The sequence below is a fragment of the Fukomys damarensis genome, unplaced genomic scaffold (assembly GCF_012274545.1).
Source record: "Fukomys damarensis isolate Sample0158 unplaced genomic scaffold, DMR_v1.0_HiC HiC_scaffold_26, whole genome shotgun sequence".
Classification (NCBI taxonomy): Eukaryota; Metazoa; Chordata; class Mammalia; order Rodentia; family Bathyergidae; genus Fukomys; species Fukomys damarensis.
This window is the reverse complement of record NW_022900938.1, coordinates 35,314,949-35,336,992: the sequence shown is the minus strand read 5'-3', so window position 1 is coordinate 35,336,992 and position 22,044 is coordinate 35,314,949. Positions and strand designations below refer to the sequence as shown.

The 22,044-nt window shown below is 35.0% G+C and overlaps 1 protein-coding gene across 9 annotated transcripts in view; it reads left to right on the top strand.

Moving 5' to 3' along the window:
* Pkp4 (plakophilin 4) overlaps window positions 1-22,044 on the top strand; it is a 223,946-nt gene that overhangs the window by 139,736 nt on the left and 62,166 nt on the right. For all 9 annotated transcript variants that reach the window (XM_033756275.1, XM_033756274.1, XM_019204972.2 and 6 more), the window contains one exon: window positions 7,450-7,484. In XM_033756275.1, the coding sequence (XP_033612166.1) occupies window positions 7,450-7,484 (35 nt within the window). The remainder of the gene's footprint in view (window positions 1-7,449; window positions 7,485-22,044) is intronic.

Here is a 22,044-nt window from a genome sequence, read left to right as displayed (position 1 = left end):
TACGCTTTGTCAAATATTGACTATTCTTATGGGTTTGTTCTTTGTGCTGGATAGTTATTGATGATCCTGGATCGTACTCTATCCCACATGTCAATTCATTCCTCCGCCAGCACTAAAACAGCTATTTATAGTGCCTGCCCTTAAATTGAGAGCTGAAAATGCTGCATAGTGAGAAATAGTTTTTCTTTCAAAAAAGCAAAACAAATATAATATTTCCTTTTTATTTTCATGAGTGAAATAAAAATTTTCTTACAAGTCAAAAAAGTTTACTCTCCATAAAAATGAAAATTAATTCTTTATTCAGAGGACAGAAAATGATCATCATTCTTCAGAGACACACTAAATGTGCTAGTATATCAATGAATTATAAGTTAATAAATTATTTGCTCTGGATTATCTAAACTGAGTAAATGATTGGGTGAATAAATATAAATGTCAATAAAAAATTTAGGCTTAAAGTTCATCTTTATAGATACTTTGAAAATGCTTTAAATCTTAATGTAGAAAATGAAATACAGGTATCATAAGGAAAATTGTTTATACTTCCAAACCTGAGGGTTTGCCGGGAGTGGTGGTGCACACCTGTAAATCCCAGCACCTTTACCTACTTTTTACTAGTGCCAACTTTGTTTAAAATTCACTTCTAAAAGATTATATTTATGTGTTCTTTTTACTATAAATTTTTAAAAAATTCTATTCTCTTTCTTTTTCTTCACCTTTGGAGGGATTGGAAGAATAGAAATGTGGGAGATCACAGTGCTTTGTAGACCCTGGACACAGGTAATTCACAGTCACCTCTATTTCCAAGTGGACCTTTTGCTTCAGTAGGATTCTGGGTTATGGCAGAACACTTAGAAGAGAGTCAGGTGTTGTGTTCAGCCTCTTTATATTTTTCATTTCAGTTGTTTTTACTCTTTTAAGTGTCCACTGAGATGTTAGAAAACACTTCTGTTCCGATTTTCACTTTGACTATCAGGATACCTGTTGTAGGGTGGGTCTTGACAGAAGCCATGCTTCCTTTGTAATTTACAGGGATGCCTAGGGAAGTCTTTGTCTCATTTTTGCCTAGTACTTCATCCTCTTTCATCTTCCCCTTCCCATATGGTCTTCTGAATCTTTTATTCATAGATTCAAAGCACTAACACAAAATGCTTTTGTCAAGGAATATTTAACAGCCTCTGAAATGTGTTCACCTTAGTCCCCATGAAAGTTACTCAAAATGCATTTCCTGTTCTTTAAATGTTTCCTGTGCATCAAATTAGTAATTTTCCCTTTGGGGGCTATCATGATATTATTTATTTATACCTTAGCCTTTAATGGAATGCTATTGTAGAAATCTAACAATGTGATAGAGTAACATGAGGAAAGGTGAGATGAAAAAGCGAGGAAACAAAGGTGATAACAAAATAGGGCAAGGAATGAGACCAAAAATGTTCACTCCATTTTATGGTCCCATGTTTTACTCAAACTCAATAGTAACTATGCTTTTTTCCCTGTTGCTTTCGATTTTCTAAAGACTAAAATTATAAAAGCACATTTGAGAGTATGGCCGAGCTTTTCAGGGATAGTGTCATGAAAGGGAAATATGTGAATCAGACTCTAGATCTTTGACATTTCCGGCAATGCATGAAGTATCAGTTCTGCTTTTCAGTTGCTTTCTTGTTTGCTTACACTATTCACACATAATTGGATTTGGAACGGTGATGGAGTGGTACAAACTCACATCTGCTGGTGGAAGACATTCAAGGCTCATGTCCTGTCATTGAGAGTCAGGAGCTGCTGAACCCATATTAAGGTCATTGTTTTTTAATTCCACAACCCTTTCTTTTCTGTCCTCAACGTCACTTCCAGATCTTATAAATAATTATGAAAAGAGATTCTTTGCCGTGTCTTGTTTGCTATACTTCACTTAGTTCAAATAATAGGCATGTACCATTTTATGGGACAAAATCATAACACAAAAACAGCTACAGTTATGGTCATGTCATCATGTTTTCACTTTTCCTGGCTGCTGAGATATCAGATGTAGTCTTTAGAAGAGGGAACAATGTCTATCTCTACAAAAAGCCAGGATGACTACGTAGTCCTTTTTCAGAAAGACATCAACCCCTGTTCAACAGATAGTTGCACAGGATCTGATACCACGGTAAAGGAAACCCCAGTCAGTGAAAATCAAGAATTTGGAGGAAGAATTTTTGTTGAGATAGCCACTAAGTAAATTTGAGAGAGCTTCCCAAAAACATAAACACCAAGAAGTGTCACTTTCATAATATTATTGCTAAGAAATCCTTGCCTACTACATGTAATGAATAATGAGTGAATGAATGCCACTTGTAAATACTGTATAAGATAAAGGACCAGACCTGAAATTTTTATCCTAAAAAAGAAAAGCCCTATCCTAGGCTAGTGATTATTTTCTTTTTAAAACTAGGGTCTTCAGAACCTCTTAGTGGATGATGTTAATGTGATAGGTAGGGATAACTGCTTACCTTTCAACTCCCTTCTTCCTGTAGCAGGCAAAGCAGTTTACCTTCATTTTATTGTCCTGTATATTGGCCTTTATGATTCTCCTAAATAACTTAGTGGAAGAATAAGGAGCCATCCACACCTGTATGGGAAGAACAATCATAATATCATTGTTTAATTTTGTCTAACCATTCTGGTTCTGGTGCTAAAATTAGAATAAAACTCTAATATAAAGCCTTTATTTCTCGATCAGTCTTTAACTAAAAATAGCAGAAGGTTACTGTCTCTCAAACATAGGAAAAACAAAGCTCATTGAATTGACAGTAACCTATTGGTATGTGTTATAAGTTCTTGAAATATCAAAAGACAGTTTGTAGCATTGAGGAGTGCTATATTGCATCTCAGTCAGAATACATGAATTATTAGTATAAAATGAGCCTATGAAATTCTTGTTGAAGATCAGAGTAAGGAGAACTTTGATTAACCAAAATAGTGAATGTTTTTAAGAGCTACTGTACTTTCATAGGCCTTGTGTTTGAAAAGTGATATTCTCAGTATAAATTCAAGAACACTCAAGAAAGTAAAATAAAGGGAAGAATCTGATTCCTTTATAGAATGATTTAAAATTACTTAAAATCATTTGAAACAAAACAGCCTAATGAATTAATATCAGCAACTTTTCCTTCATACTCAGTGCCTGTTCCTGGTTAGATAGAGTAAAATTAGGACACAGTCTTTCCCATTCCAAAGCCACAGTCTGGTAGTAGGAACAGATAACAAATACTACACCTGATTGTCTTTTCGTCAAGGGTGCTATAATTCTTGGATCCTGTCCCAACTGAATGTATATTGTGACAGATTAATAACAGTAGCCTGAATGTACTAGTGACAGAGTTGGCTTCAACAAACCTGAGAGAATGCGGAGAAAACGTCATGGTAGGGCTTCCACCTGGCTCCCTGCAGTTCTTCACTGTCCCTTCCCCTAATGTCTGCCCAGTGGAGTCTGGGCAGACTAACTTACGGCAGATGAAATATCAGGAGACACTTGGATACTGATTTAATTAAGTAAAACATTTTCTGAGAATATTCCTTTTTTATAGGAAGTGACAAAGTAAAGGAAAACTTTATTAGAGTGGTTGGTTTTTGTGGGATATATATATGGTATTGCTTGGTATCCACATAAACCATTTTGGAATCTGAGCAATTTTGAAACAATTTCTGGACTATGTTCTGCATGATCCACCCCCAAAATAGAACGGAATGTGTGAAGCAGCTTGCCGTGTGAGGCACCCGAAGTCTTAGAACTTCCTGCAATGTAGGTTTCTGTGGGAAAGGGCAAAGTAGGAGCCAGGTGACTGAGGGCTTTCTGTGCCCTCCTATAATGTTTGAATCTTTGCCACACTAAGATGTTTGCTTTTTATTTTCTATGGCTCAATGTATTGAACATGAAATGTGTTAACTATGCAGTTTGTAGTTGGAATTGTGGTCTGCAGTTCAAGAGTAAGGCTTGGGGTTATTCAGAGGACCTGTTTGTGTTTGTTTCATGAGAACTCCCTCCAGTTAAGATTTTTAGTTGCAAACAATAGAATCCTCTATGGTTTGCGTAAGTGCAAAAGGAACTTATCAAAAGGTATTGGGTATGAACTTAAAGAATCTTTGGGAAGACCCCAGAGCTAAATTCTGGATATTGGTGTCCACACATCATCCCCACTATTACCTCTGCATCCACTGAAAATGCTTAGGATACCACTGCCTTCTTGGCTTCTTGTGGGCCCTCTCACTGGCCTGTCGTGTGCTATAGGGCAAGTATGAGCAGGCAAGTTTTCTGGTTTGTACTGTGGCAGAATCCCAAAACAAGGAGATATATTGTACAGGTATATTTCAGATATATTTTACAGCCAGAAGTACCCATGTGTATCTTTGAATAAAAAAGATTTTCCTAAGTATGTAGAAGTTTATAAAGGTCTACATATTTTGTCATACTTTGATGAATGCATAAAAGAAAACTAATTTTTAGATTAAAATGGACTGATGTGTTAATTTGCTAATGAACTTATTTTTAGTTGTTTTTCATTGTCTGACCAGAGAATCTTAACCTTGTGAATGAATATGCTTCCTTCCCTTCTAAAAGGTTGTAGATAGTTTAGGGTTAGCAATTATGAGTACATCTTCCCATAGAAAAAACATCATGGATGCTTCAATTCTTATATTCCTTCTGTTTGTTTGTTTGTTGTTTGTTTGGGGGTTTTTTTTGTACCGGGGATCCAACTCAGGCCCTTATGCTTGCAAGGCAGGTGATGGAACCACTGAGCTAAATCCCTGGCCTGGTTCTTATTAAAGTGTGTTTCACGTTCCAGGGGGAGCTCCTGGAACGGGGTGCTTGGCATCTTCAAAATAGCAGTGAGGGGAAGCAGAGCAGAGTCGCTGTGGGTACGGTGCTTGCAGGCACGTTGTAGACACCCATGTAAGCTGGGGGAGTGTTGGTAGGAATAGATGGTTAGAGAGAAAGAAAGAAACAAGAAACAAACCTGACTTTCTAACATGAAGCTGCCTTTAATTATCCTTAAAAAAAAAAAGTGGGTTGCATTCACTAACTTAAAACAGCATTTCAAAATTCCATGTATTTTTTTTATACAATCTCCTTGAATCTCAGCATAGTGAACAATTTGAGAGTCGTTTAAAGTGAGTAGTTCAAAAGGGAAATAGACCCTGCTGAATAACATATAATGAGCAGTTACTACATAGAAGTGTAGAATTTAGCATCGAAGCTATTGGCCGGCATACATGGTATTCAGAATATCCCATGGAAGTTTTGCCTTGTTTTTAAACCTCATCATTAGCTCATTTTCCTAATGATTTATATCTTTTACCCAAACAGAATGGGGAAAATTACTTTTAACTGAAGCCCTCACCCAGGACTGCCTTACCACAGTTTGGTGCCCAAAGGGCTTTTCAATGTATGCGGTAACAGCAATAAAAAGTGCCTTCCATGTACCAGGCAGTGTGCTAGACACTTGACATAGAGAGATGAGTAAAACAGCCACAGCCCTTGCCCAACTGAGAATCCTGTTACACTATAGTTAGCTAGCATTATATTCTATGATTTATAATTTCAAAGATAAGTAGTTGGATAAAGTTATTTCACTGAAGTTGTATAAGTTTCAAGCTCAGTAGATAATAAACCTCCACAATATTCCAAAAAAACACACAAAACTTAAACTACATTAATAACATTTCTGGATAGGAGTTAGATTTACTGTGCATTCTAATGTTTACCTAGAGTGTGATCATTTTGATGGGAACACAGTTGGGTAATATCAGTCCTAGTATTTAGAAAGTAATTTGGAGATTAGAATAAAATAGTGAAAGCAAATCTAAGAGAAATTAAAATTCAGTACAGGCAAACCTGTTTGGAGCTACAACACAGTGGTGACATGCCTTCAGGAGCAAGACAGATATGCTGTTTGATCAAGTTCTCATTTTCCCCTGTCAGTACCTTCGGAAAGCAGTTATGGGTGCTTCAGATACAGGAACAATCACCAGTGCTATGGAAATTTGCATGCAGATTGACTCTGTTCATTGGGAACGTGTCCCACTGCATACAGCTAGTTCAACGTCCTGGAGTGTGAAGCACTGTGCCTGTGAAGAAGAAAGGGCAAATCACAGTTCAGGGAGTCCTTACTGAATCTAGGGTGTCAACCAGCAGTAGCCCCTTTAACTCTTTAATGATTTGCTATGAATACCAAGGAATTAAGAAGTTAAAATCTTAGAATTGTAGCACTGAAAGTATTATTCCATTTATCTGTCTCGAGACCTTTAGTTTGTAGTGTTTCTTTTAGCCCAGAATTGGACATCTTTTGCTTAAATCACATAAGCACTCCAAAAATATTAGTGGATGTTTTTCAGATTTAAAATTTAAAATAAATACTTAAAAGAAAAAAAAAAGCACATGTTCTTACCTCACAGAAATAACTAATAGCACTTGCTTTTATTTTTCTAGATTTCTTTCTAGGCATAGAGTGTGTGTGTGTGTGTGTGTGTGTGTGTGTGTGTGTGTGTGTGTGTTACAAAAATAGGATCACATCTGTTCTGCCGCATAGCACAGTGTTTAGGAGCACCTACTTTGGAATCAGACCATCCTGGGTTTGATCCCAGCTTTCCTACTTGCCAGCATATGTTTAATCTGTAAGATAATGGTGTACCTATTCATGAGGTTATTGTGAATTATATAAAGGAGAAAATATATGTGAATTTTAGGCAGTATGTTTAAAATGCTTAATTTAACATTTAATAAATGTTCGATAATCCAGTGTGTTACTCCTATTTTATACCACGCTGTCCACCTAATTCCATGATTTCCTTCATTGATTTGGGCAAGGTGAGAAGTAGCAGGGAAGCACACACAGTTTCTACATTTACAAAAAGATTAAAATACTGTACATATACTACAAACCAAGGAAACATAGCTAGCTAAAATTTATCCTGGTTTAGAGCACCTTTATTTTTTTATAAAGTTTCATGATACAGTTTAAATTTTATAAGGCAACAGTCAGTTCAAAATTAACCCAAATAACTTTTGTGTCGATGGGAGTATATAATGGCTTATCTTAAAAATAAGAAAAGTAAATGAACTTAATAGTGACTTTTGGTTTTTTAAATGTATATGTTATATATGTGGTTTTTGTGTTACTACAAAACATAATGTACTATATCATGTAAATACCAGGAATATCATACACTATTTTGTTTTATTCAAGGAAATTTTGTTACCATATAATTTGCTTTAATTTCTAAGTATAAGATTTTGTTCCAAATCAATGTGGTAGGATAGATACTACTTAAAATTTTATTTATAAAAATAATTTTAAATTTTATTTGTTTTAATAGTCTTAAATATTAAAATTAAAATGTGATTTCCAAAACAAGTTTGTTAAATTTTATAACAAAGAAAATAAATGTTTCATTTTTCCCTTCTTTCTCTAGCTCAACTGAGAAGTCATTTCCTTGGAGATCAACAGGTATGTTTTTTGTCACATTAAAAACAATTACTTAGCCTACTCTTTAATTTACTATCTCTTAATACACTTTATTTTTAACATGATTGATAGGTTTATGTATGTCCACTATATCTGTACAACATGTTTTTTTGTATGTAGTTCATGCTGGCCTTGAACTCACTATGTAGCCCAGGCTGGCCTCAAATTTGCAGCAATCCTCCTGCCTCAGTTTGCCAAGTGCTGAGATTATAGGTGTGTGCCACCATACCCAGCATCGGACAACATTTTAATACCAACTCCATAGCTGAAAAATATTTTTTCCATCATAAGGAAACAGAGGGATGACTTTGGAATATGTTATTTCATAATCTGGAAATGCTGCCCAATCACTTTTAACGTGCAGTCTTTCTTTTCACTGCGTTTCTCACACGTGAGAAAAGTTGTTTGAAGTATTCATTTTCTGTATGTACCCCATGTAGAGTATTGGAGCTCCCAGTACAGTCTAATATTATCTGGTAGTTTTCACTGTAGTCTCTTTATTTCTTTTACCCTTAATTTACCATACAAGAAGGATAAATTTTGTCAGGGAGCTATTATCATATACTAGTATTCAGTTTCCATTTAGTGAATGTTTATTGAGCACCACATTGCATGCTGTGTACTCTGTACCCTCTTGGCAGATTGTCCCTTCCCCCAAGCAATCCTATGGAGCTTACAATGTAAAAGAATGTGCCAGTAATGTTATTCATACTAGAGTATGTCTGTACCTTGGGACTTTGCAAATAAGGTTTGAATTGAGGGAAATTCAAGCCACCAAATATCTAGTCTTTAAATTTATCTTCATTTGATAACAAGATTTTGATGCTGTTCACAGTGCATACAAGACACTCTGCTGTTTTATAGAGAAGCTGTTCCTTAGGAATGTAGTGTTCATTCAGACTGCGGATAGAGCCAAGACATGTGAAAGCTACCTAACAACAAGACTTAGAAACAACAGTTTCATACAAGGAAAGACATGCCATAAAATAATACATGGCTAACTGCCAAATAAGCGTTATGTGGGGAACCTTGTTAGAGATAGACAGCTCACTTCCGAAATAGCAGACAAGATTGGCCTGGAGCCCACCTGGCCCACCCTGGCAGCCAGACTGCAGATAGGGCATTGTTACTAGACTGTAGAAGAGACATTAGAAATGTCACACAAGAATATATAAAACTGTTTTGGGAGACAATAAGATATGCCAAGGCTAGACAGCTGATTGGGTCAAATTTGTAAGTACCAGGGGCTTTGACTTGCTCAGTGGTCATGAAGAGACACTGAAATTCCTTTAAGCAAAATTCATGAGGAATAGCTGAACTTTGAACTGGAAGGAGGAAAAACCAGAGGCACAAAAGACCAGTTGGAAGCTTACTATATAGAATTTGGTGTGTGAAAGCTGGCCAAGAAATTCCTGTGGATTTAGGAACTGGTTTGGGGCCAGGAGAAGAAAATGATAAACTTTATGCTTTGAGTGTGGAAGAATAGTGGCACCATCAAAATAACTGTGAGTCACAGTGAAGAACTGGTTTTAGCAGTGGTCTGTATGCAGTGTTCTGTGTTGGATTTGAGATGGTGAAATCAAAGCAAATGAGAACATTCAGTAAGCATTTTTTAATGTAATTCCTAAAGAAAATCTTTAATATGAAGAGCTATTAAACTGCTAGATCCATGTAAATTAATACTTTATTATGTGGTTCAGATATATGGGCCAGAGTGCTTGTGGATAAGGGACAACTGAGAGAGAAAGGCTGAATCTCAGGAGAGCACCTATAGGAAAAGAAAACTGTTGCTTTTTTATGCCTGGAGGAAATGAGAGAATTGGTTAAAATCTGACCTAAGTCTGACAGAGGGAGTCAGTTGAGACACAGTGTTGTCCTAGCATCTAAAGTGCCTGCGTGAAGGCATGAACTGAGCCAACCCTGTTCTCCAAAGTTTTCTAATGACCCTGGATGGCAGACCCTAGTAATTCAGCCCTGAGTGGATAAATGCCTGCATACATGAATGAGTATAAGTGCTGCTTCACCCAATGAGAGCAGTGTCTGAACGTGTATACATCGGCTTCACAAATAAATTCTACGCCTTTGGAAAGTTTTTCCTTTTTCCCTCTGTCTCCATGCCTAGAAAATGCCCAAATCCTTAGCAGGTACTAAAAATGTACCTAATGAGTACATAGAGTGAATATTTTAATTTAATAACTATATATATTTTAATATGTACACAAAAATTGTAAGATGTTTAAACTCCTAAGTACCTATTTCGTTAACTTGACTCAACAACAAACTTCAACCATTTTAGCTTAATGGGACATTTACCATACTGTTGCATATCTTTATTTCAAGTTTAACATATATTATGTGAATTAATTTTACTTTTTCTTACAGCTTTTTCTTTCTTTTTATTATCACTTTAATGAGATATGATTCACACAGCACACAGTTTTCCCATTTAAATTGCACACTTCAGTGTTTTTTAATATACTCCCAGAGTTGTGCGCCCATTTCCACAATCAATTTTAGAACATTATCATTACTCCTTAAAGAAATCACATATCAATTGGTAATCCACAACATTCTTTGCCCAAACCAACCCAACCGCTCATGTTTCTTTATGGATTTACCTACTGTGATATTTTAGGTAAGTAGAACTATGTAAAATATAACCCTTTATGACTGGCTTTTTGCAGTCAGCACAATGCTTTCAAAGTTCACACCATTGTAGTATGTATCAGCACATTGGTACTTCAGTATTTGTCATTAATTGGTGCCCAGAGGCACACGAAGTAGCAAACAAATCATTTTGGCTAGAATGAATGGGTAGTGAGTCCTGAGGAATAGACACCAATGCATCGTAAATTGCTTGTTATGTATCAAACAAATGATGAGAACTGGGTCAAATTTTGTGTGTCAGAATGAATGAAATAACAAGTTCAGTGAGTTTCAAAGCAGTTTAGTACCAAGGCATATCTGTACTTTGTTCCTTTCTTATGGCAAATATTCTGTTGAATGGGCTCAACACATTTTCTTTATCCAATCATCAGTTCGTGGACATTGTGATTGTTTCTCCTTTTGACTGTTACAAATAATGTTGCCATAAAAATTTGTGTACCAATTTTGATCCTATATTTTCACTTCTCTCAAGAATATACCTAATTGCTAGGACATATGGCACCACCGTGTTTAAGCTTACAAATGGCTAGTTAAGTTTCTAGAGTGGTTGCGCCATTTTACATTAACACCAATGAAGCACATGGGTTCAGATTTCTTTCTACATCTTCTCTGTTATCTCTTTTATCCTAGACATCCTAGTGAGTATAAAGTGTGTCTTCTGTAGTTTTAATTTACATTTCTCTTTTGGCTAAGATGTGGTTTTTTTGAGACAGGGTCTCACTATGTAGTTGACACTGAACTGGAACTCACTGTGTAGACTGGGCTGGTCTCGAAGTCACAGTAATCCTCCTGCCTCAGCCTCCCGAGTACTGAGATTAAAGGCGTATATCACCATCCCAGCTCAAGATGTGTGGTTTTTTTTTTTCCTTTGCTTATTCTTTGCTTTTAATTCTACAAGCAGTAGTGAGGGATATATATTTTTACCAGCTACCTTCATGTCAACTTTTTTTTTTTACTTTTAAAAAATAACTTCCTACCTAATTCTAATTGTAGTATAGGTACGCATCACAAGATATCATTTAGTCTTTCTATGCATTTATACGTAATTTTTACATTTCCCTTTGAAAAATTGAACACATATATCAGTGTATTACTTTTTTATAATACTGCATCTGCCATTTCATATAAAATCATTCTATAAGTTCATCTTTAATACTACATCATTAGTTTGCTTCCAGACATTTATTAATACAGCGAACAGCTAAAATATGTATACATTTTTTTGTCAGACTTTCTATTTCTTGAGAGACTTAGACAAAAATAGCACAAAGTTGTCAGTGTTTAAAGCAAAGATCCTTGCCCACTTAAGAACTTCACATTTAATGAAGTGAACCATAATGGAGACATGAAATGATATACATTTATGGGTAGTGGGAAAATACAATAAAGCAAAAAAAATTATCAGTATCTACATATTTATGCATATCTCTGTTATTGGACATTCACATTGTTTATGATTTTTCACTACTATAGCTGACTGTGGTAAATATCCCTCTATTAAATTGTGTCTGCTCCTTTGAATTACCATAGGCTAGACTTTTTAGGAAGAAAATTGTTTAAGATAAAAGTAAGGCTTTTGCTATGTGTAGCCATCTTGCCTTCCTGAAAGGTCGTCATATTGTATTAGTCTTTCCTCCTTCCAGGTATATGAGATTGATCCTCCCATAGTCCTTTGTTATCATTTGTATTTGTAATTACCTAGTAAAGATAGACATACTTTATAGATTGCCCTTTTTTATTCATTGAGTTTATTGGAACCTTTTAGGTATACAGTATGATGACATTCATCATTGGGAACTTGTACCTTTACATGATATATCTTGGTCTTTCAGAGGGAGCTTGTGTTCTGAGGACCCTTTGTAGTTCAGGCTGGTCTTGAACTCACAGCAATCCTCTTGCCTCAGACTCCCAAGTGCTGGGATTTATAGGCATGCACCACCACTCCGGGCTTCTTGGTTCTTATTTTTTCCCCCATTCCTCTACCCTCCCTTCAACCCCTCCACTCCTCCCTGTTTACAAAGACTTGTTTCCATTTTTTTCCTTTTTTCATATTTATTCCTTTCTCCTTCTTTATGGCTGAATAGTACTCCATTTTATTTTTAAAAATCTTCTTTATCCAGTCACCAGTTGATGGGCATTTCCGCTCTTTCCAAGATTTAGCTATTATGAACTGTGCTGCTATAAACATGGGTACACATATATTGCTGTGTTATGATTCTTTTAATTCTTTTGGGAAAATATCCAGCAGGGGAATAGCTGGGTCAATGGAACCTCTAATCCTAGTTTTTTGAGGCATCTCCACCCAGATTTCCACAGTGGTTGCACCAGCCTGCATCCCCAACAACAGTGGAGAAGGGTTCCTTTATCCTCACGACCCCACCAGCATTTGTTATTGGTTGATTTCTTGATAGCAGCCATTCTTTCTGGAATTAAGTGGAATCTCAGCATTGTTTTCATTTGCATTTCATGGATGACCAGTGATGCTGAACATTTTTTTCATATGTTTATTTGCTGTTTCTACTTTTGTCTTAGAAATGTCTGTTCATTTTAGAATGCCTTTATTTTTTTTAATTGGAGACTGTTTGATGGGTAAGAGTTCTTTATAGGCTAAGGGTAACAGTGTCTACCAGTCAGGGTGTGGTTGGAAAACAGAACCCATGCTAGGTTGTTCAATATAGGGAATTTGATGCCATACATTTCTATATATGAAAGAGTGGGCTCGAAGATTTAACAGGATCTAAGGGATTATCGATGCCCAGAAGCTTCTACCATCCCTAGGACAGCAGTCATAGGGGTGGTGGTTTGGTCCACATCCTGGAGCTGCAGTATAGGTGGGGCTGGGCATGAGAGTGGAGTGAGGGGACTCAGTCAGCATTCCATGGAAGCAGGAAGGAAACAGCCCCTGCCAGAAATGCTCGGTAAGGTGGTACAGGACAAACACCTGACTTCCTCCTTGTAGCTCCTCCTTGCGCATGGCAGCCTGTGCATTGGCAAGGCTGAGCTGGAATGTGCAGTTGCAGATGTTTTAACCACCAGTCCCAGAAGCCAGGGAGCCATGACATGTAATTATTAATTTGCAGTGCAGAGAAAATGAATATTAGGAATACACATGGTAGGGATAAAATATCTGGGACCCTAATATCCTTTCTACCCTCTTTTTCATACATTGATTAAACTATCTTCAGGATTTTTGTCATACAAAGTAGTATTTATAATATTGTGTGCTTAGTATTTTTCATTAAATTGTCACATCACTTTTACTTTTCATCATTCTAATAGGCTGTGTAATCAGCTTCCTAACATGTTAAGTAAAACGTATATTAAACATTAAATAAAACATATATTACACTATCATCCTGCAGATGAGACTAAGTGTTTTAAATTAGATATGCAATAATTAAATGTCCACGTATTGCCTGAAATACATTAGTGGTAGGAGGTACAACTTCAGTGTTTATTTGTGGCCGTAATTCACCCTAAAAACTGCCTGTTCCCTTGTTTGCTTCAGAGCATAGCCACCCAAGACTCATATTCAAACCCAGGAGTTATATTTACTTACCCTTCTTTTCTTGTGAGGACAGAGAAGAGACCTTTAACTTACAAGTGCAGCAACAGAAACTGCTTTGACCACGCTTTCTGGTACTTTACTATATTGATGTGTTTTTCTTCTTAAATTTGCTACTTTCATCTGTACTTATGGTATCTAAATTGCAGCTGTGACAATAAGATAGATAGAAGAATAGAAAAATTGAAGACCGATTCAATGAAAAAAACAGTAAAATCTGATTTCTTTCATGTTTCTTTTTATAGTAGATACAGATGATTCCCTTCACAAGTTAAAGTGTAAGTTATTAGGATGACATTTTTGCTGCTACTTCTTACTATAAAGCTTATTGTCTTTCTTTATATTGTGTGTGCAAAGGTACAAAATGTAACATAAAAATTAGCTTGGTTTAAAATTAGTCTTACATAGAATGACCCACAGGTCGCTTAACTGTGAAAAAAAAATATTAAAAAGAATGCTTTCTTATGCCAGGACTTGACAAAAGGCATGTCTTTATTCATTTTCTTGGTTTTCTATGTAAGAAAGAGACACACAAAAGGAATTAGGATTAAAAGTCTGTTATTGTTCTCATTTTTTTTTCTCCCTTTTTAAAAGTTTAAAAGTTGCCAATTTGATTTGAAAAGCTTATCCTGTAAGCAGGAAGGACAATTGATTGCAAGGCCCTGATTTGATCATTGCCTGAAGGAGATCCCTGACTACGCAGGTGTCTTCAGAATGTTACGTTTTGTGGAAATTCCAAAAACCATGGCCAGCTACTGAATTTTGTTTCTAAATGACTAACTTGCCAAAGCATTATTTTCTAAGGAGGAATTTTTAAGTGTCCTAGGTAGAGATTTCCATTTCTGTGTAATTTGGTTCAAGAGTATCCAGCTTGCTTGTTTTTTGTGTGTGGTTAGTTGTTCCTTAACCTGTACTAGGACTGGTGGGCTGTTTGGAAATTAAAAGCCAAACTTTTTAAGAGATACTTCCCAAGGAGTAAGGAAGAACTGCCTAGTCTGCCAAACATTTTTATTCTCTCGTTGTGTATTACTTGAAATTTTGCTTTATCATTACCTTGCCTTTCGCCCTCTCTTTTCAGTATTTTGCATTTGTTACAGATGTTGCATATTTGCTTTGTAAACCTAAGTGCACAATTTTTTTGTCTTTTATGAGGAGGAAAGTATGTTTGGTTTCTCATTTGTCTCTTCCTTAGTCTCAAGTTTCTAATAACCTTGTTTTTTCTGCTCAAAAAGGACTTTTATTTGTGTGACGTTTTTCATTGTTCACATCTTTTTCTCTTACAATGTTTTGTATGTGAAATTTTATATTCCTTCAAAATTGAGGTAGCTATTCAGAAAATACGTAATGAAATAGAAAATAAACATCAGGATTATGCAAAACATATATTGAAATAATAGGTAAAGGCCTGAGAGAAGATGACCTAAATATAATCTTCATGATAAAACATACTATATGGAATATTATTCATATAAAGAAGCCCTTGGATTTACCAGGATTTTGTTTGGTTCTGGTTTTGGTTTTATTTTGTAGTCCTCGGGTTTGGACCCACCCGTTCACATATGCTAGGCAAACACTCTACCGTTGAGATGCATCCCCAGCCTTTTAGTGCCCTTTTAAGGAAAAAAAAAAAAAACACCAATTCATTGCTGAAAATAGCTCTAACAGTGTATGCTAACCACCAAAAAGAAGGTAAAGATTGAGTCTGTTTGTCAAAGTGATTGTTGGCTCTTATTTAAATTCTCCAGCTCTACCTTGTGAATTAAAATTTGCTACAAGTCACAATTCCACAGTTTTTCTGTTGGGCATGATGAACACTATCATCTGAGAGGTTGCCAAATTGAGTACTTCTATGTGGAGTGCAGGGGAAGGAAATCTAAATCAGAATCCTGCCTCCCCCTTCCTGCATTTGAGACCAGCAGCACCTCACATTGCCAACCTGGAAGGCAGTATGCCACCCACCCCACTGGACAGTCCAGCCTGTTGTTTTTAACACTGATATGGTTCCTAGAAGAAGAAAGTTTCCATGAAACTGATGAATGTTAACTAAGTAACGGGGCATTGGTATTCATAGGTAGGAAATTCAGAAAGCCAATAATGATGAGTCTCTAATAAAGCAGCCTGTTAGCAAACGACATTAGATAATAAAAGTGGGGGAAATTTCTGGTTGTCCCAGAAGGCATTAGGGATTAGTAGATTTGGATGAATAGGAGAGAAATTCCTTGCAGTAAGCAGCTTTGAAGTTTGTCAGTGAATATGAAAAGGAAGGAAAAAATGTATTAAAATAGAAATTTAAAACTATTTAAAAGTACTGCACAATACTACATTTATTGTGTAACGTGTTATTTTAACATCCTGTCTATTTGAATTATTACCATGTGATTTACACTGATAGTAGTGAATGGATACTGCTAAATTTAAGGCTTTTCAAGTAGATTTTTGAATTTTGTTTATATATTTAACTTATGTGTCAAAAATGTATTAATAAAAATTTCTGCCACCCCGATGAGGTTCACAAACACACACACACACACACAAGTTAAAAGATAAATGAGAGACTAGCTTTAAGTCAGTTTATCTTTCTTTTTTCAGTCCATCTAGAACAAGTAATTTGCAACACAAAAAAAAGCATCACCATGCCATGAGATAAGACATGAACTTAAATGGAACCCTTTATGCCTCAGTAGAAATGTACTGACTTTAGAAAGGAGATATAGTATGAAGTGATGTTACATTGTACACATTCATAAGTACACTATGAGCTCCACAATCATGTATAAAGCAGTGCTCTTTTATTGACAAGTTTGAATGTTATGATTTGTCTATAATTTATACAAAGAAGGCAATATTTTCATGTATTTGCTCCTTCTCTTCTAAAAACCAGGAGGGATAAGAATTTCTTTGAAAGCCAACTTTGGAGTCAAAGTTTTGAACTTCCACTGTATTTTTTCAGGCCTCTTAGTGACTTAGTCGTGTCAAGCAGCACTCCTGCCACAGACTCAGTACTGTAGATTCCAGACTGACACTGTAAAGGTGATAATTACCTTTTTAATGTTTTAATACAAAAGGAAGACATGTTTCAAGTTTTAAAAATTAGCAGTTGACAAGCATTTGAAGTACAAAAATAGCTTCATTTCTAAAACTTCCTATACCATGAACATTCCCTCCCATATCTGTAAACACATACCCAATGCATAAAAGAAAACCTGAAATAAGTTACACCAACTAAACTCTGTGTGTGAATATTCATGCACATTTGAAATTGATGTAATACGAACTAGCATACACTATACTATACATTAATCTGTGGCTTAGCGTTTTTTTCTTAACAGCATTGTAAAACTTTATATTTATTGTCTATAAAGACATTTCCTTTTTTATCACTGAGTAGTATTCATTGTTTGGAAAGTTGATATAGCACCAAACCCTTATGAGTGGATATTTTGGTTTTTTCCAGCTTTTCACTTAAACAATGCTAAGATTTTCTCTGCACATCTTAGTGTCTCTGTCAAATAGATATTTGTAAATGGAGTTGCTTGGACGAAAAATGCCTTTGTTTTTATGTTAATAAATAGTGTCACATTGCCTATCAAAAAGCTTTGTAATCTCTACCCCTACCTATTCCACCTGCTGTTCCTATCTGTGCTTATTATATTGCCAGAATATAGTAATATAAATATTTAAAGTTTTAATGTTACTAAGCTTAAAATATCATGTTTCAAATTTCCCCGTATCATTAGAGTCATGGGCAGATTAAATAGAAATCATTTGATGAAATAATTATCAAATGTTCATCCAATCTTAACATTCCATAGAAACTTCAGAATACCTTTGACCATTTTACTATTTCATTAGTTCTTACAGAGATTGGAAATCAGCTTGATCTTGGAATTTAATAAACTTTTGTAGTGTTTCCTGCCAGTTTTGCTTTCTTTTGTCTTAATACCTGGCTCAAAATAACAAGATATATTTTTCAGTACACAAAAAATGCAATGGTCACTACCAAAACAAGCCTCTTTATCACCATTGTAGGTGATTAGAATACTAACATCTCAGTCCAGAGGTTCCCAAGCTTTTCTGCACATTACAGTCCCCTGTGGAGCTTTAACTCTTAATTCCTTGCTCTCACTGCACACAATGAAATTCAAAAGTCTGGAGGTGGTAACTAGGCATAGGTAGTTTCTAAGTAGTCACCAAGTGATTTAAGTGTGCAAACTTTAAGAACCACTATCTTATTTTATACACTAGTTATTAAAGAATTAACATTTTATCCTGCCTGTCCCTGATAGATTGTATTTCAGAGGAAACCAAAAGCTATTTCAAATACTCCAGAAGAATTTCTGTTGATAAATGTGTAAGGAATAATTAGAAAAATCACCTGTTTACAAGTCCCAGTGAAATAATTAACTCAAGCAAAAATTACCTGTGAATACTAAAACCTGAAAGTTTTCAACTCTACCTATACATACATTAAAATCATTCCTAGAGGTTTTAAAATCCAAATATTCAGACTGCAACTTAAAATGATTTAGTGGGAATCTTTGTGTATGGTACTCAGCCAGCAATCATTTTTAAATTCCATCCAGACTTCAGCCCAAGTGATTAGCGTGTGCAACCACAGTTGAGAATCATTGCATTAAGGAAAAACGTCAGTGATGAGCTGGGCAGGAGAAAGATCGGGTTACCATTGTACAAATTGGCCAGTCGATCTTAGCAACTCTGAAACTTGTGCAATATGATATGGTGTGAAGTACGCAGCACCTTTCAAACACTATTCTGTCCACAAAGGTTTGACAAAGCTTTTAGCTCTTTGTGCTCCTAAGAAGAATTGATGTTAGAGGAGTATAGAAATGAAGCCGTGGAAGAGCCATCAGACAGATTCAGAATGTGGCGAAGCTTGCAAATGTACGCCTGTGCTTTCCCTAAGTGAGTCAAGAACGTGAAAATGAGGGAAAGAGAGCTTCTATCTAGATTAAGGGATGTAAGTGACAATTTTACTCAGACATAATCAGAGAACCCACTTCAGCCTGACTAGTACAAGCCAACTTAACATACATTTGAGACATCAGGAAAAAAATTTTAATATGCACTCATTACATGGGATTCTGAAATAATTGTTTTTGTAATCTCCATATTTTACAGAGGTACATTTAGAGCTGAAATAATCTGAGGGACTTAAGATTCTGTAACAAAGATGAAAGAAAGATAAATGCATAAAATATATGGCATCATGTTGATAATTGTGAAATCTCGGGAAAGGTTTATATTTTTCTTTTAACTTGAATGTATATTCAGAAATTTTACTTTTAAGCAGTTTAAACATAAATTCTTTAAATAAAGCATTTGAAGCATTGAAGTTAAAATGATACATCAGAGTTATATGTTAAAGCCAACAAAACGTTGGCCATAATCTGAGGGAATGATAGCAAAGTAAAAATACACCATAAAATGTGTGACATGGTTTTTCTCAGCCAGTAAAAATTACTGAGTTTTCCACGTACTTAGCGTTCTATTAAATGAATTTTTACTAAGCAAAATTACCTGCAAAGTTGGCCCTTACATTGCAGATTCAACCCATTGCAGATAGAATATATTCTTTTTAAAATGCGCTAAAAAAATGCTATTGTGTGTCTATTGAATGTAGACCTTTCTGTTGTCATTATGATGATGACTTGCATAGCATTTACATTATATTAAGTACTATATGTAAATAAACCAGAGATGGTTTAATTGCCACATAGTTGTTTTATACAGGATTTCAGCATCTGCTGACTTTTTATACCTTGGGGTCCTTTGGAACCCAGAGTGTTGTGGGACATCTCTCGCAGTTACAAAGATGAATTATTACTATGTTAGCACACAGGTTTCCTCCAAAGCATTTTGCTTTGGCAAACACATGTCTGACTGTTCCTAAGGCAATTATGTGTGATATTTGAACATATCCCAAAAGTATAAACAGAGTGAATTAATACTTCATGTGAAAATCAGATATCCAGTTTTAGCCATTAACACTTTGTTAAATACAAACAAGTAAAATCTTTACATTTTCTCGTGTTTTTAGTGATAATATGAAAAAAAAGTTCTATTAACTATCTAAAATACAATAGAAATTGACTTGTCCCAAAACTCTCCTTTTTCCTTTACCATTCCTCAACACACAGAGCCTCGGTGCCGCAGTTTATACTTTGGGAAACATCAGAAAAGCTACCATCTGTAATTCCACCGCTCATTCTTATTCCACAGTCCACATTTAACTTTTTATCTTGATAAATTTTACCCAAAAAAATAACCAAGAGAAAGATATAGAAAAGCTTTCTTTAAAAAACAAAAGTATTTCTTTTGATAGTATGTATCATCTTTTATAGTTACTGTTGAGTGTTTTTAAGATGGTTGTTTTTGTTTTATAACAAAAGAAATCCAAATTATCTGGTCTTTCACACTGTAAAGTATTCCCATTACTGTATTTGGTACTTTTCTTTTCCCTAAAAGGAATGAACTGTGTCTTTGAAAATAGTTATTGTGACTTTTGAGAATTTAATTATATTTCCATAGTCTAATGACTTTTTATATCACAATGAATCTTTCACTTCTCAACTGTCTTTAGGAAACAAAAGCTCTGAACAGTTTAGAACACCTATTTTTTAAAATTTGTGTTGGAAAATTTGTCTTTTTATTGCTCTGCTTTCTTAGTTCCTTGTATTTCTTAGCTTTCTGTAAAGTATAAGATTTCATGATAGATATGATATCTGTATTTTAATTGGGACCCAGACTAAAAATATTTTAACACTTATTTTGATATAACTATAGTAATTCCTAGTCAGTTTTTTCTTCTAAAAACTATTTTAGTGGTTTTATATTCTTGAATAGAACTCAAAAATTTTAAAATACTTGTGAACAGCACATCTCTCTAATGATGTACAAAACTAAAGATTTCAGATTTGTCATTGTAGAAATAAAAGGACTGCAGTTAATGCAGATACAACTATGCTTGAACCACAAAATCGGACCCAGATAGACAAGCTCTTACAGTAAATTTTAAGACATACTAGTTCTTAGAGTAAAGTTTAAAGCCATTTAACAGTACTTCATTAGTGATTTCTATTTTTCAAGGCTTTTCACATATTTTCTAGATGAGTAAAATTTTAAAACCATTATTAATATTTAAAAGATAATAGAAAGTTTCAAAAAACAGCCTTCTGAAATTTCTATTGCCTTCCATTCAAATCCATCTTTTAAAATATAGCATATTTTATGGAATATAAAATATTTTAAAAGATATTACATGTATATAGTTTATGTTTGAGTAAAAAAATTCCAACTATTCACTATTCTTAAAATAGTAGTCAATATCCATTTTATCCTATGTACCAAAAAAAATAGTTTTGCACTTCATGTTTTCATCCTGTTTACATTTTGTCTGTAAATCAGTACTTTTCAGTGACCTCATCCCTCTGAAAATTAGCCTACCTGCTATAGAAATACTTCTTGTGTATTACAGAAAGCCCTGAAGAGGAAAAATGTTTTTGCAGTCATCTTTCTCCTAGGTCCTGTTCCAGAATTTGGCCAGGTGCCTTCCTTCTCAGCTATAGGAGGTACTTTCACATTCTGCACCTTTGTGGATAGTAAACTTCCTCCTGAGCCTACAGTCCTGGAGGAAGTGAGAATCCTATGATCAAACAGGAAGTTTTCACGAACCCTTTGGGTTTGATAGCATAATTTCAACTCACAGGCCAGAGAGCTGGGAGAAACTTTCAAAGAGAGTTTCACTTACAGAATATTATGTGCTGTTAGCATCCCAAGAGTCCTACTAAAACCCACACTACACCATCTTTACATAGGGGCAAATCCCTAAATGTCTTAGCAACTCAGAACCGGCACAGAGGAGAACTCAACATGTGCTGGTTGCAATGTGCTGGACTGTGAAAGACTAGTTACAGGGTTGAATATAGTACTAAAAAAATCTCCTTACTGATCTCCAGGTTCCTGTTTCCATGGTGATTTTACACACTACAGAACTTCTTGTTTCGTACAATATAAACAGCAAGACAGAGATTAACAAAGCAGAGCCATTTTAATAATTCCATTCTTTAAGGACTTTTTACTAAGCACATTTTTATGTACACTTGGAGTATTCGAGAAGTATATCACAGAAAATCCACATTGTATTTCATCTGTTACTATGAGATTTAGGATGGATAATGTATCAGAATTTCATAGCTATCTAACATTATTATCTTTTAGCTGCTAATATTTTTTCTTAGAGGCAAACTGCTACGTTTTTAATTGACTATATATATATATATATATATATAT